A 16,064-nucleotide genomic window follows, 5' to 3' on the forward strand; every position below is an offset into this window, starting at 1 on the left:
CAACTGGATGGAAACCTGACTTGGTATTTTCCAGTTGATGGGAAAGTTTTCTGAAGGACATTTGCTTGAGCAGCACAACAGCTTAGCTTCAGCCTTCCTAGAAATGAAACAGAGAAATCGCTGCTTTAATTAAATGCACTCACTGGCTTCAGACAGTTTGAGGCCCACGCCAATACCTTGCTGAGCCCTCACAAGCTGTGCATCAGGGCTGTTTTAGACACAGGTAGAAAAGGTAATTGCTGAGAGTGGCATCTTTTCTTGTAATCTTGTAATGGCAAAACAGCCCTTCTACTCACTGGCTTTGTCTCTACTACTTGCCTCTCCAGCTTGTACCAGCCCCTACATCCACCACACAACTTCTTGGAGGTGGAGGCAAAGCCTTTGTGGTGTTGGTGGGCTCCTGGTGCTCTGGGATATGACTTGTGCCAACATGTCCTGCAGCACAGTGTTATTGACTGCTCAGCCTTGATGTGGCAAGGCAGTTCTGTCTGCATCCCCGAGCAGCTTTGAGCGAGCTCAAGGCCTGGCACTTTTTTGTGGAGTTCCTTTGGCACAGCTGATTGCAGAAGCAGATCCAGATTCTCCTGAAGTGGAACTTGTTTATAACAAAACACCCAGCTATTTGAATTTGAATCCTTAAAGAAGATAGAAAATAAAGATAGATCCCTGTCATCCTCCCTCTTGGTTTTGTTCTTACAGGGGGGTAGCTTCAGCTGTATCCAGACCTCAATGAACTAATTTCAGCCCCCGCCTCAGTGTTGGCCAGCATACACTGTATTTAACTGATACCAATAGAACCAAGGTCTCAGAAACAGGATTTGGCTTAAGGTTAGAGTGTGGAAGAAAAGAGCCCTCCTTTCGGATTGCTCCTTTCAGCTGCAATGTGGTATCTTGAGTGGTGATGGCAGAGAAAGCAAGCGTGACCTGTCAGAGCAGAGGAGACAGAAAACACTGTATGTTTCTCTCCTCTTGTGCTTCTGTAGGCCACACTGCAACAAACAGAACAGCTGGCTGATTTCTCCATGGCAGTTCGGCAATCCTATCAAAGGGGATTTCTCTGTGTAGCTATGTGAGGGATGAAGAGACAGAGTAATTTTTCATGGATGTCCCAAGATGAATAAGTTTTGGTCCTATTTTCCTGTTGTGAGTAGTGAGCAGAATCCAGTGAACAGGGCAGATATTCTGCTAGCATCGAACCTCTTAAAAATCTTATATTATTGTGTGACATGGAGCAGAAAAATTACTCTTGCAAAGGTAAAAGTTGGTCAGATAAGATTGGATATTACAGTGAAGTAAGTAGTGCTCCTAGTCTCAATCTCCAGACACTTCCAAGGCTGAAGAACTGAAGACTATCTGGTTCATTAGTGGAATGGCTGCTCAGCTTGAATCTAATACTTGATAGTGCTACGGCTAGAACTCTGAGCCAGAACAAGTACATTAAATGTGCTGGCTTTTTCATTCTTGAACTATGGCCCGGGTTTGTGAAACACTTAGTTGCTCAAAGAATTAAAGGTTGAATCACCAGAAGTGAGAGCTGTAACATGGCATCATAACAACATAATGGAGGGGGAGTGAATCCTTTGGAAATTCTCTTTGTCACAGGTGAGAAAAGCAGCATTCCTCAGCTTTATTTTTTTTTGTGGCCGAAACAAGTAAAGCCTGTCATATTCTTCGGGCTCTCTGATCAGGCCTGAGGTGCTTGGGTGTGATGACGATAAGTATTAGTCATGATCACAGTGTTATTTTTCCTGTAGCAGGAAAGGGGAAAGAGCTCACCTTGTCTTGTCTGGCTCAGCTTCAGCACAGTCCCAGCAATCACAGCATATACAAATTATTCCTCAACAGGGAGGAAGAGAGGACAAGAGACAGAGAGGAGGAAGAAGGAGAGAGGACAGAAAGAAGGAAAGCAGCAGAGCTCTGGGTTCAGGAGAGCAGCCTGCAGTGCTGGGAAAGGCCTTGCCATCCACTTGACCTCCATCCCTTCGTGTTGCCCTAGTAGGTGTGTTCCCTGACAGCACAGGACCTGCCAACAGCAGGGAAACTCCACACTGACTTCAGCAGAGGGTAAAAAGTGTTTCAGTCCTAACCAAAGCACTGCTGGGTTTTCAATTAAAAACACCCCCAAACAGCTGTGAGTTATGCCCAATAAGTTTAATAACTGAGGAAACCAAAGCAAGAGACAACTACAAAATACAAAGCAGACATGAAAACTGATGGCATAAAAGTGGGAAGGAAGAGTGTCTGAAATGAAAACTGAAAGCAAAATACACTTAACAAAGGATCTGGGTTCAGATATAACACACATGGTCACATACAACACTGCATTAGTAACAGCACACATAGATACTCATTATACTGGGGGTTTTCACAGTTCTCCACTTCATCCCAGATGACAAGTAAATTGATGGGTTCATTCTCTTACATAAATTCTTGTGCACACAACATCATCAGCACCAAAGGTCTGGAAAAGAAATAAAAATCAATCAAAAGAGATAGAACCACCAACATTTAACACCATTTCAAAGTGTTGTTTTTACTAAAGTAACCAGTTCTACGGCAGAAATACTTTTTCTTATGTCTTTTGACAGATAAGAGTAAAGAAAGAAATCATTTTGAAAGAGGAATGCAGTGTAAATGACCTGTTTTGCAAGGCAGGATGGATTTTGTCAGAATGATAAATGATGCATAAATTCTCTTTTTTTTTTCTTTTACTTGGCATGAGTTGATAAATAAACATGAGGAAAATAAAGTGAATTTGGAATGTACTGTTGTTATATTTAGAAACAGTTGCAGCACTTTGAACTAGAAATGCTGAGGGTGGCATTCAGATGGCATGTTCCAAAGGTATTCTTTGATATTTGCAGATATAAATTCAAGCAGGCAAATGAAGTCAGTGGAGGAAAGATGAAGACCAGGAGAATGTACACCTGTAAACATAATGCTGCTGCAAGAGGCTGACAGCCCCTGCTGGGAGAGCAAAGCTTCTCTTCCAGGCTGGAGTGTGGGCAGTGTCAATGCCAACCTTCCTTCAGGAGACTGTGCCCTTCACCGAGGAGTTTGTCAACCATGAGAAGGATCTGGAACGCCCTAGAGATTATCAGAGCATGTAGGCAGGACAGGGATTGTGGGGCTGTCTGAGAAAGCCACCTGAATCCCAAGGTGTTTGTTTGTCATTTGGCAGGCTAAAATTTGAGCAATTAAGCATGAAGGAAACAATAGGGGCAAGAGTGAGGAAACAGAGCCTGGGAAAAAAACCTTCACATTCAGCTATGCCAACAAGGTTTTGAGCTCAGCACTAACAAGGTCTGAGGTGGGATGTCTGGCTGTGGTCACTACCAAGGTCTCGCTGAAAAGCATGCTTTAAGAAGTATCCCAGTGCATTATGAAAATTCAGCTGGGCTATTTGTTTTAATGCTTTCTACACCTGTTTCAGCAAATACTTTGAAAAGACTTGGCTTTAAAACTGACTCTGACTTATATTTTGTTCACTTTGTTGGAGACACAAGTCTGTTAGTATTTTGGAGATACAAACTTTGTTTTTATGCATATCAATATCATATCAGTGCTTAATATATATTTTTAGATTATACATTAATAGATCTGAAAATTAACATCAAAGGATGTGGATAGTTCTCCAATGTTCACAGTACCAGCTGCAAATATCCTTATTATGGCTTCCTTCAATATTTCCAAATTATCCACAAAGGCAAAATTATTTCAGCAGGAGTTTTGCCAGAGAGGGGAAGTAAGAGTCAAGACCTTCCAGGGCTCAAGGTTTTCTGTGGAGACTGTAAGATCCCGGCAACAGTGATTGTCTTTCACATTCAGGTACTGCTAAGCACAGGGAGGTTTGGGTCCCCTGCTGCTACTTCAACACAAGTCATAAACCGTAGTCAAACAATTCCTGTGTAGTGTTCTCCCAGAGCTGGCACAGCCCCAGTCTGGCAGTTGGAGCTGCACAGCCACGCAGCCACATCGTGAGGAGGGAATGGATGTCACATCAGTGAATTCTAATGAGAAAGGCTGCAGCAGCTGCTTGCCAAAACTCACGGAACCCCCCTGACAAATTTATGTCTGTTCTTTCAGGCAAGTTAAGAGAGAAACTCCTTCCTCTAAAGCTAAGCAACAGCAGTTATTCTCAGAACAGATCAGCAGTCCTATTGAGAAGGAACACTGCGGAGAAGAGTAGAAGGAAATAGATGTGATTCATACTGAAAGGGAGCCACTGTAGATCTGAGCCTCTGAAACTGCAGTGTCCAGTTCTAAGACTGTGCTCCTGGGCAGAGCTTGCCCCTAAGACATCAATGTAGTCTGACTGGCAGCATCCTTGGAAGATTCACAGGAGGGAGTGTGGAAATAAAGATTAAAATTTGTGGAGGAAGAAAAAAGACATAAGACTTTCTGGGAAAGCTCAGTAGTATGGGTGAGTAGCAGCAGCACAGACTGCTGTGCACTCAGAGAGTCACAGCTCAGCATGTTTGTGACACAGGACACAGGATCCTCACTTTGTACTTCCAGCATCCAGCTCCAGCTAAACATCTGGACTTCCAAAAATTTCAGGCAAAGGATTACATTGAAATTACTCTGGACAAAAATCAAGTGCAGAAAATATGGATATATTCAGGGAACCTAAATTTTAAAAAATCAGTTGCTACACACAAGGACTCCATAGCACACCATTCTCACAGTCTGGAAAACCACTATAATTTAACACAATAATGTCTTTAGATCTGGATTGCAAAGAGATAGAAATCGTGCAAAGCACAATTACTATTATTCTGGAGTACCATGTAACCACTGTGCACTTCTCAAACAAATAAGACATACTTTCCTTGAAGACCCAGCTTAGGTTATGTGGTCTCTGACCTGTTTCAGGAATAAACTGCATTTTTTAGCACTTAGATTTCATACCTTATACACATTCAGATGATTAGCAATGTAATTGAAGCACATAAAGGGCTTTATTATCAGGGTAATGTACAGGTTTCAATGTGGACTTACACAAACGGTGTTTTCCTATCTTATTGTGACTTACTATCATTTGTTCATAAAACTCCACTCAGTGTTACTAAAGAAAGCAAGGAGGAATATGTTCAAACTTGCTGCATTCTTTTTCTTGTGGTAACTCACAGAAATGTCTAATGTACAGCTGGGCCCAAGGTCAGGGGAGGATCCAAATCCAAAGGATGTTATTCCTCTATTCTTCACATATAAATCCTTGTATTCAGTAGTAGGATAAAGCAGTTTAGTGTCTATGGTTTCGATTCTAGACTCAAAAGAAGTGATAGTTCCTGTTCTAAGAAGCAGACTTTAAATATTTCCATGATCCAAAGCAGTAGAACTTCCAAATGAAAAAAGAATGAGCAATCCTGGCTATTTGGTGGTGAAGTTTCATCAGAACAACTGAAAAAAATTGTAATGCTACCAAATTGTAATTCAGATGTAACAAGAAGATGCAGGATTTTCAAACACCACTTTCTCATAGGCTTGGAAAGGTCCCACTTATGTCATAAAATGCTACAAGGCAAGGCTTCTTTCTAAATCTAAAATAGGATTTTAAATGTTCCACGACTGCAAATTACAGAATTGTTTTCTTCACTTAGCTTGTTATAATCTGTAGCTAAGAGTCCAAAAGCACACTGCAAACAAAGCCCTGTGCAGGGGGATAATCCAATAAATTGACCTCTCTCAGTTCACTCAAAATCTGATGACCACTGACATCATGAGAGATTAAAAGAGAATTACAGGGCAGTAATATATTTCTGGAGGAGCAAATCTGCTTTTTGAAGGCCTTCTTTATAAATATTTGCTGAGGAGGCTTTGTGGTAAGTGAAGCACACAGTATAATGAGGAAGAGTGTGATTGAAACAATCACCTGGGAAAGATTACTTCTTGCATACCAGTGTATGCAAAAATCTCTTTATCTGCTCATGACTGATCAAAATGCAGAGGCAACTTACAAAAGGAAGACAGAATCCATCAGCAAACTGATGCAGAAAAGAAAGTATTACTTAAATGAATCCTCAGAAGAGGCTTTGTTCACTTGCACTCTTCCATGTTATGTAGAATAAAGATACAAATCTTCACAACAAAGGCATGTTGCCTACTTCCATTCTCCTCCCGACTCCCATAACATTTTTAGAAAGAAATTGATCCTCACGAGGCCATAGTCACTGAATGTGCAGCCCCCACTTTCAAACTTGGCTGTTAATAGCAAATCACCCAATTCACAACCTCATGTTCCTCAGGATATCAATTGACAGCACCATGCAGAATTAGGTGATTTCTCGAGGGGCCTACACGTCAGTATTTGTGTTTGAGCACTGCTATATTATACAGTTTCCTCAACGTTACGCAGCAAGTGAATGACAGAGATCTGAGACAATGGTATCTCCCAGTTTTAACTGAAAGCCAGTGCACAGAGGAAATCTAAGCTACAAGTGTTATTACAAGAGGCTGCATTCAGGATCGGGTGCAGCCAAAATGCAAATGGCTTTGTGTTCTTTTTTTGTTGGGGATGTGTTCCAGACAAGGCTGTAGTAGTGAGCAGGGGCTGTAGATCCCTAAGCCCCCTTGTAAATCTGCTCATGGCAAAGAGTAAATTAAAGCATTAGGCACATGCAACACAGACACATGCTTTATTACAGACTTCTGAACTTCTGTCAAGGCTGCTCTAATGGGAACAGCAGCAATCCCCTCATTCTAAGCTTGATATGACTAGACCCTTCTTTTGATAACTGATTTTATACGAGATCACTCTCCAGAAGTTATAGAAAAGTTAAACACTTAGGTAGTTTGACACTGTTTGATGCAAGGCTTAGGCACATCACACATTTCAGCATTCCGCTGCAAAATCTCTTTCCAAATCTGCATTGACCCTTCTCACATACTATGTTTAATTTCAGAAGTCAGCAAAATCATTTAAAAAATGTTCGCTCGTTCATCTAGGCTCCACAGTTCTCTAGTTTTAATCAACTATGGCATGACTTTTCTGAGGAGGGAATGTAGAATAGAAACCATGCTTGAACCCCCACCAATGTTCTGATCTTTGACCCTTGCTACAATTGATTCTGAGAACCCCTGTGTGATAGGTGAACTGTGCAAAATGTGGTCAGAGGCTGTTTTTAAAGCCCCTCTTCAGTAATCATCCACTTTAAAACATTTGTGTGTTACAGATTCAACTTAAATCGATAGAGGCATGAGCAGCCACAAAAGCAGCAATGCACCTAAGGTTTTGATATAAATGTGTCTCATTTGAATAGCCAATATTTGTAAGCAGTATCCTTTAACTTTGCAAAGAGCAGATCTTTTGTTCTGCTGACTTACGTAAGTGATTGATAGCTCATTAATGTCCCTGACAAAAATACACAGCAACAACAAAAACATTGTGAGTATAATAAAGGGAAGAAAAGGCACTTAATTCCAGGTCATAATTTTCAAACAAATAAAATAAATATATATTTTTTGTGTTGTAGTCCGATCTTGATTGCTCAAATCTAATCCAAGTAAACTTTATGAATGTAGAGTTGTAAATACAGATATCCTGACTCTGTGTAGGCATTACAATCCTAAAGTACAATCCAATATAAAGATACAGTCAAGACAAATAAATGTGGACTTCGGTGGGGAACTACCCTTTCCACCCTCCCTTGCTTGCACATTCCATGTACTTTTTATCTACATTGTTCAGTAATTCTAAAAATGCAGTGCTGAAATCCCAGCAAGTGCGTCAGATGAGATTAGAATAAACAGCTTTGATAAAAGATGTTGCAATATTCTAGTTTTCAGACCATCTTTTTATAAAGCAGAACTTGATCCTCCTTCCATCCCCTGGCTGAAAGAATTCTTTTTCTAACAGGACTTCAAGCCTACATCTGTCATTGTATGAGCCAAATATTATTTGCCTACTAATAAGAGAAATTTTTTTCTCCATGCTGCAAGGAACTAAGGAGAACTGAAGGCAACTGAAGGTAAAGAAAACCCTTCCTAACTAAATAGTGTGTTCTCAGCATCTGTGTACCAGAAGACATGATGTTATTTGCAAGACCATCATTTTACTCCAAGGAAATATCTTTGAAGAACATAAGGAATTCTTCTGCCAGGATGCAAGAAAGATTGATAATTATAGAGTAATATGGTTTCTATTTTAGCTCTGTGGTAGTCATGGCAATTAAACACTGATTTTTTTTATTATATAGGCTAATAAATGCATTTTATTTAATATGCTGTGTTGGAGAAAAAAAATATATCCTTGCACTAGGAAAACACCATATTCAAATGGATCCCCTAAGCAATGTAGCATTTTAGATCAAAATTATGTGGCAAAGCTCCAGCATTTATGGAGCCGATAGTAACAGAGTAAAACTAATTTCTTACCCCCTGCCTGTTACCCCAGCCTTTCTTCAATTCATGCCTCAGTCTAACACAGTTTACATTCTTTCTTGCAACTTCTTTCAAACTGGGTATGACTTTTCTTGATTTCTTCTGCAACTGCGTATAATAGTGAATAAGGAGTCTCAAGACTTCTTGAAAGAATTTTTTATGATAGAGAAACAGAAGCAGAGCCTTACTGAAGCACATCAGAGAGAGCAAAGGAACAGAAAACATTTCTTAGGTAAGCAAGGAGATTAAAAAAGTGTGAAGATGGGAATTCTTAAATATTTGGAGCAATATAGACAGCAAAACTGAATGAGAATATATTTCAGGTCCCAAAGATCCCTAAGAAAGCTCTGAGGGTGGAAGAAGAAAGAAATCGATTTAAGTTGAATCTGTTACACACAAAGTTTTTTTTTTAAAGTGGTTGGTTACTGAAGAGGGGCTTTAAAAGAAGAAGAAGAAGAAGAAGAAGAAGAAGAAGAAGAAGAAGAAGAAGAAGAAGAAGAAGAAGAAGACAGAGATCTCTTATTGTGATCTTGGTTTTGAAGTAAGCTATAAGTGGGGGTTTGCAGACTCAGATCCAAGGAAATTTGCCAAGCATAAAATAATCTAATGTTGAATCTTTGCTCACTGGAGTGATGAAAAACCCAAATACAGTGGAGAGGCAAGAGATCAATAGAGTCTTCTCACTAAGGGCTCTTATTCCTACCTTGTTCCCTTTTAGAGCTGCTGAACACACCTCAGCCAATCCCTTCAAATAGTTCAGCTTCTAAAGCCCAATTCTCTGAAGGAATGTTCTGGGGCTTTAAAATCAGGGACCACAGATAAAAAAATATCTCTTATCCTCTTCTGTCTCTCTCCAAACAGTAGAACCTTTTGTTGTCTCCCAAAAGGGATAATTTACAGCTTTTCTTTTTTTTTTTTTCTTTTTTTTTTTTTTTCCCCAGAAGGGTCATTTCAGCTTCTGCAAAGGACCAGAGGTCTCACACCATCATTACTCCCAGAAACACCTCATTGCTGAGCATTCGGCTGTCATATCTTGAACATCAACTCACGTATTTAAAAGATCTGTACATTCAGTCCCATCAAATGTCATGAGGGCTTGAATATGCTTGTCCTGAGGACGAATTATTGTCATAATACTTAATAAAGCAAAAGAGGTCACTATGCTCAAAGACGTAGGAGAATGAAACTGTATTTCATATTGAATTGTAAAAATGCAGAGAGAATGATCTGGATCACTTGGAAACAAATACCAAATTTTCATAATGGCCACAGTAAAATCACACATTGCAACCAATGAACGTAATTCCAGCTTGCCCGAGTCGGGAAGGGGATCGGTCTGGGGAAATGGAAACCATAAAATAGTAACTAAAGCTTTGCATTATAAATCAGGATCATTTTAGATAAGAGGAGGGAGAGGAAATCACCGTAACATCAGGTGCTAGACTGCTAGCAAGACAGTACATGCCATTCTGGTTTTCTTAGTTTAAGAAGGAAATTGATAAATTGGACGGGGTTAAAAAAGCACTCAAATAATGATTCAATTAAAGCTTTCTTTACATTGAGAGACTCAAGGTCTTCCAGTGGTTTAGCTTCACAACCAGAAAGTTCTTCTAAGAGGTGGCTTGATCTGGTGTTAAGAGAAGTATTTGCAATAACAAATTCTAGGCATATTATTTAGGTTCTTTTATACACAATATGTAATGACTGGAAGTTGAATCTACACATACATCGATTAAAAGAAATATTTATATTCTAATGGCAAGGAAATTAACCAGGAAATCAACTTATCGAAAGTTCTGAGTTCCTATAAAAGGAAATATGTTAACAAGAAGCAAGTTGTTCTAATTTATATCCTAATTGGAAAAATAATTAATTCACAAAAGTTCAACTGTATTAAACAAGAAAAAAGGTTAGATGGCTTTAAATCTTTGAATCCCTCTGGTTTCTTATCTAAGTTCATTATTCCTCCCCAGCAGGGTAAGTTCACATTGCTGCTAGCAGGAGGCAATTGTATTATGAGCGGCTTTCTTGATTTGCTCGGAGCAGTGCACTTTATTTAACAGCTGCCTCATCAGCTTGTTGCTTAAATAATAAACTACAGAAATGTACTGTTAGAAAGCTGGAAAAGTTCTAGTTAAGAATATTTTGTCCACTGCATTTCATCTGAAGATGCAAAGCAGAGATCAAAGTACTTTGCCTCCTAAAGTTTTGTGACAATATAAAGAATTCCAGTGGTTGAATCAAAAGAAATTATGCAGCATTGGAGTATTCATTCATTAGAAACCAGTGTGATTTCACTAACTGCACATGTCCTCATGTGGGTGAACAGTTCTGTGATGTCTGGAATAATATTAACACCTTAGAAGCTTTTTGTTTATGCTTGGTTAGGTTTGGGTCCCGTTTTTGTTTCAGATACAATCTTAAAAACAGAACTCTATCTGCTTTAGAGAAACACTGGGGAGGCTGTTTGTTTTTTGAAGTGCAGAGGCTTAGTTAGTGTGACAGTTAGAAATAAAACCTCCCTGCTTTGATGTTTTCTTACCCACCACTCCAGGAGCCTGTCTTCCATATCCAAACTGATGAGGCATAACAGTCTAATCAACTATTTAACCAGAATTCACTAGCTGGAACATGTGCAATAAAATTATTCTGAACTCGAGCTGAACTGTGCTACTGTGTCTTTACTCAGATGCAGATACTGCATTATCCAAATTAATATGGAGTGACGACTGAGGAAAGATGCAGCAAAGAGACCTCTGGCAGAAGTAGGTACAATCTGAATAAACAGACCCTGTGTGACTGAGGGTGGGCACGGCCAGGCAGCTGCAGAGGTGCTGCTCAGAATGCCCACAGTCACACTGCTGCCAGATGGAAGCTCACACACCACTGAGGGGATATTGGCTGACAGCAAATATGCAAATCTCTGTATTTCTATGAAACTCATGGAGGCAATGCTCAATCTTGACTTGAAGGTGATCAGGGAATTGGGGAAGGTGGCAGAGATATGGGAGGAAATGACATATTTTTCAGAAACAGGAGGGATTAGAGCATACTCACAACATGCATATCTTTCCTGCTATATGCCATGTGACCATGCATAAGAAGCAGTATTATGCACATGCCTAAAAAGAAGATTCTCCAGAAATGAGGTCAAATGCCTTGATCTCACCAGAGAAAATCTGCAATAAATCAAGCAAATTCTTTGATGATGTTGTGAATTTACAGAGCAGAAGTGGCCAACTTGTGATTATTCTACCAGTACTAGTATGGTGAAAGTTTTAACAATCAAATGCAAGTCAGAATATGCATATATATCCATTTGTTAAAAAAAAAAAAAAAAAGAAAGGGTAAAAAGCAATGTATTGATTGTTAGGTAGAGGATTATAAAAATGGTAGTCTTCCAGATGGATTTAAGTAAGGAAAAATAATAGCTCATACTACTACAAAAAAAAACCAATATGGTGCACGTATTGAGGGAGTTCAAATTTCTTACCAAAATCAGCTCATCGTTAGCTAATTCTCGAGTCCAGTATGTTTTGGGACCATCTCCCTCAATAAGAGTTTGTTTGCAATAGATCTTGTTTTCATTCTCCCAAGTGGCCAAACTCTGCAGGCAAGAAAACCATCAGGAAATACATTAATTATATTCTCAAGCAGCATAAGACAGAGACAACAATAAGCAGTAGTGAGAATAATTGCTCCACTAAAGGAGCAACACATAGATAGTCAAAGGCAGAGGAAAAAAGTAATCAGTGGAAAGTGGTGAAATAAAAATTAAGGTGTGATGGGGCATTTTGGAAAGAGGAATGTATTAGTAACAAAGTAATTGCAAATGTGTCTTTTCAGTGTGAAGACACTCAGTTTCCATCCAGTGCTTGATGTTGGAAAGTGTAATTTAGGAACATGGTAATGTAGCATCTACAGTCCCGAGCGTCTTTGTACACATATGATTTGATCTGACATGTTATTTATCACTACAAAATCCCCTAAGAGTAAAAGCACAAACAATTTTATATATCATATTGTAGTCATATATAATGCGGTATTTGTCACTTACAATCTTTCCTGCTCTCCAGCACTGTGCCAAGTTAACTGTATATTAAACATATTGAGCTAACAAACTAGAATAAATCACAGCTAAATTTAAAAAATGCTGTCAGAATTCAATTGTTTGTGACATTACTTTTTTAAGGTTGTGAGTCTGGAGATTGAAATACCCTTGGGCATTTTTCAAAGCATTTGAATAACGACTATGAAACCACTGAAAAACAAAAGAACCCGAAACAAAAGGATTTTGTTAAACTTTCACAAACAGGCAAGCCCTGACTCTGTTGCTTTTCACTCAGGCACTGAACTGTTACTCCACAGTGCAAAGGAACAGCTGTGCAGAAGGATGCCCTGTAATGAATGTTCAAGCAATCACTTTATAACTACGCAGGGGAGACATTTATTAGTCTGTGATTATATACATGTACATATACACGTGTGTGTGTGCATATGTATGCCTAAATTCAAGTTAACAGTTCCCAGACTTTCCAAGGGAAAAATCCCTTTACTTTGATTTAAACTTAGCTCTTTACTTTTTAAATATTTTTCAAAACAATAGATTTTATAAACCAACAAGCCATCTCAAATGGCAGTTACAGAAGCTGTGCCTTGAAGTACAGCCATATATGATGCCCTCTTTGTCTGCACAAACAATGGATCAAGTTAGTTGGCAGTACAAAACCCTCCACCCCATAAAGTATATCAAAATCTATAACCAGTCAGCAGTTTGCCAGATACTGAAAACTACATTCTGGAGTATTATTTTATTATCTGTCAGTTTATGCTCTGTGGCCACATCTTGGTTATATACACACAGCAGCACAACTTATTCCTGAGAGTGGACTATAAATAATTTCACAACACATGGAAGAAATTTACTTCTTCACAAAATCCATTTCTTTCAGGTTTTTCCAACTTTCATAGCTTACAGCCATAGTTATTGTTTTTCCATCTGCAGCAATAAATCCTTCCCTAGGCAGCGGGTCACATTCATTGTATATGCATAATGCATGAAGACACTTTTGTCAAACAAGATAAATTAACAAAGCCTGCAACATTTCCTGGACAAACTGTTAAATATACGATAACTCATCCTAGAGAGCAAGTGGATGTTCTAAATATTCACTGATTCCCAGAATCTGTTTCCTTTTTCATAAATTTATGTTGACAGCAATTGCACAGAAGACAGTAAGTTCTGAATTTTTAGTGATAAAAATGGTCTCAAAAGCTGACCCAAGAATTAAGAGAGATCATATTTTGGAAAGTAGATTATTTCACCAACACTGCATACCTTTAATACTGGATCCTTATTTGAGACTACCTTCTGAGAATCTTTATTTGTACTTCTAAGAGTTTTATATATACTTATATATACTTCTTTATAATTATGAGAGTAAACTGTCGGAAGAAAGCATAACTAACCCATGCCTTCAATAATGGTTTTCAAAAGGCAGCTATGACCACAACCCAGTTCCCCAAATCTCAGATCCCACATTTCTACACCAGCAAGAACCTGGTGTCAGATGCTGCTGGCTTAAATCCCCCTCCACGGCCACATAAGTGGTTACAAAGGTAGAGGAGCAGAGTCTCACACACAGAATCAAGCACAAAACACTCCAGTGAATGCCTTCTAATGCACTTCTGCTCAAGGAGATGGTGTAACTCTGGCTGGTATAACAGCTGCTGAAAGGCTGCCTTACACTGTTAAAGAGCTGTCTATCAGTAAACTGGACATATGAACTACGCAAGGGTGTGAAAGAGGCTTTCAGCCCCAGCCAACCAACAGTCTGTGGTCCTGCTTGAGAACTCATCTGACTGAATCTAGGACAAAAGCTATGTCAGATTTGTGCACTAAATCCCGACTCTTGAGGTCTCTCTTGCTCCACCATTTCCCATGTTTGTGTCAGGGACAGAAGCTGGGGAGAGCTTTCACTGCAGCTGAGGGAAGCAAAAAGAGAAGAACTAAACCCTGTCAAGCTGGAAACCAGTCACCTGAACTCTGCTTTTGGGACCTGTAATGTCCTATTGCCCTGAGTTTGTCCCAAAAGAGGGACAAGAGAAGCAGTGACCATCAAGAACCCCCAAGAGTGCTTCAGGAAGAGGGTGGAGGGCAGCAGTGCCATTGTCTGGGTACACGAGCAGCAGATATGTTTGTCCCATCTAAAAAGAACTTGGTAACACACCCCCCCACACACATATGCACATGCCCCCAGCTCTCCTCCTACCCTGCACTTTCGTCCATCCACCGTCTCCTCCTCAAAGCTTTCCCCGATTTTGAAGTTGATCTCAGTGGTGCGGACAGTGGTGGAAGTTTTGATGTAGAACTGATCCCCGTCCTGGCGGATCTCCACATGGGGTTTGGAGGCGGCTGCCACCGCCACTTTCCTGAGCATGGCATTGACACCTGGGCGAAGCGGGGAGGAAGCAGAGCTTGAAGTCGCCAGCCGTGCCCTGGGCTGACCCCGCCAAGCATCCCAGAGATCGCGGAGCGGGGCGAGAGGCCGGGGCACCGCGCGTAGCCCCCCGGCACAGCTCGGGAACGGCGGCGCTCCGGCAGGCTCCGCACGGCCGGCACACGCGGGCGCTCGCAGAGATCCCTGCGGCACAACGCCAGGCCAGCGGCAGCCCAGCTACCCGGGCAGGAGCTCGTAGGTGAGGCGAGGACCGTGCCGTGCCTCGACCGCCCCTCCCCGGGTAGGGCTCTGAGCCGTGCCCCGCACCTCTGCTGCCCGCGGCCGACGCACGGAGCTCTCCCGGGAGACACCGGGCACCGGAGCGCGGCTGCAGCTGCCACCCCGTGTCCCCTCCCGCGGGACACAGCCCGCTGCCCGGCTCCCCCGCGACTCACCCAGCGCCTTGAGCAGCTCGTCGAAATTCTCGCTGCTCCTCATCTTCCAAGTGCCTGCGAAGTTGGGCATGGCGGGGCGGGTGCTGCGGAGGGCGGAGGGGACGCGGCGCTGCTGCTCGCTCTCCGGCTCAGGCACCTTGTGAGTGGGGCGGACCGCGGCGGCAGCGGCAGGGAGAGCCGGGCACACCCACCCGGCCCCCCACCCCTTCCCTCGGGCCAGCATCACACCGCCAGACAGCCAGCCCCCTCCCAGTCATGGCTATCCATCCATCCATCCGTCCGTCCGTCCGTCCGTCCGTCCTGCCCTCTCCATCTATCACCGTTTGTCGCCTGTCTTGCAGGCTCCACAGCTGCCCCTCCTGGGGCTGCCCAAGAACGAGAGCCTGATTGTCACTTGTCCCACAAATGAGGTGGACAGTGAGGACTTGATGAAAAGCCCTAGAGGCAGGCAAGGAAGGCAGGCGGCTGTCCAACCAGGCACCAATCTCTGCAGGCTCACGCTGGGCTCACCCCACCACGGCAGGGCCCAGGCACAGCAGCCCATCACACCTCACCCCGAGCCCCTGCACGCACGGACCTCACAGCTGCCAGCCTGCCCCCAGCGCTGCTCACTGGCACAGCCAGCGGGTCCAAGGGGTGGCAGGGAGCAGAACCCTTTCCAGGATAGGGAGCTGTTGTAAGGAAGCCGTCACTGCCCTGAGCCAAGTCTCCCCTTTGAGAAGGGTGAAGGACAAAGAGATACACAGCACCTAAAGCATTCCCCACCATAGCCAAGCATTTCCAGTGC

At 41.8% G+C, this 16,064-nt stretch overlaps 1 protein-coding gene across 1 annotated transcript; it reads right to left on the reverse strand.

Moving 5' to 3' along the window:
• Window positions 1–2,132: 2,132 nt before the first annotated feature.
• On the reverse strand, window positions 2,133–15,512 carry CRABP1 (cellular retinoic acid binding protein 1). Its single transcript, XM_068204442.1, has 4 exons — window positions 15,278–15,512; window positions 14,655–14,833; window positions 11,876–11,989; window positions 2,133–2,461 (listed from the first exon to the last, which is right to left on the reverse strand). The coding sequence occupies exons 1-4, from the start codon at window positions 15,498–15,500 to the stop codon at window positions 2,411–2,413; spliced, it is 567 nt and encodes a 188-aa protein (XP_068060543.1). The 5' UTR covers window positions 15,501–15,512; the 3' UTR covers window positions 2,133–2,410.
• Between the last annotated feature and the right edge of the window lie 552 nt (window positions 15,513–16,064).

The sequence above is a fragment of the Anomalospiza imberbis genome, chromosome 13 (assembly GCF_031753505.1).
Source record: "Anomalospiza imberbis isolate Cuckoo-Finch-1a 21T00152 chromosome 13, ASM3175350v1, whole genome shotgun sequence".
In the NCBI taxonomy this organism is placed as follows: Eukaryota; Metazoa; Chordata; class Aves; order Passeriformes; family Viduidae; genus Anomalospiza; species Anomalospiza imberbis.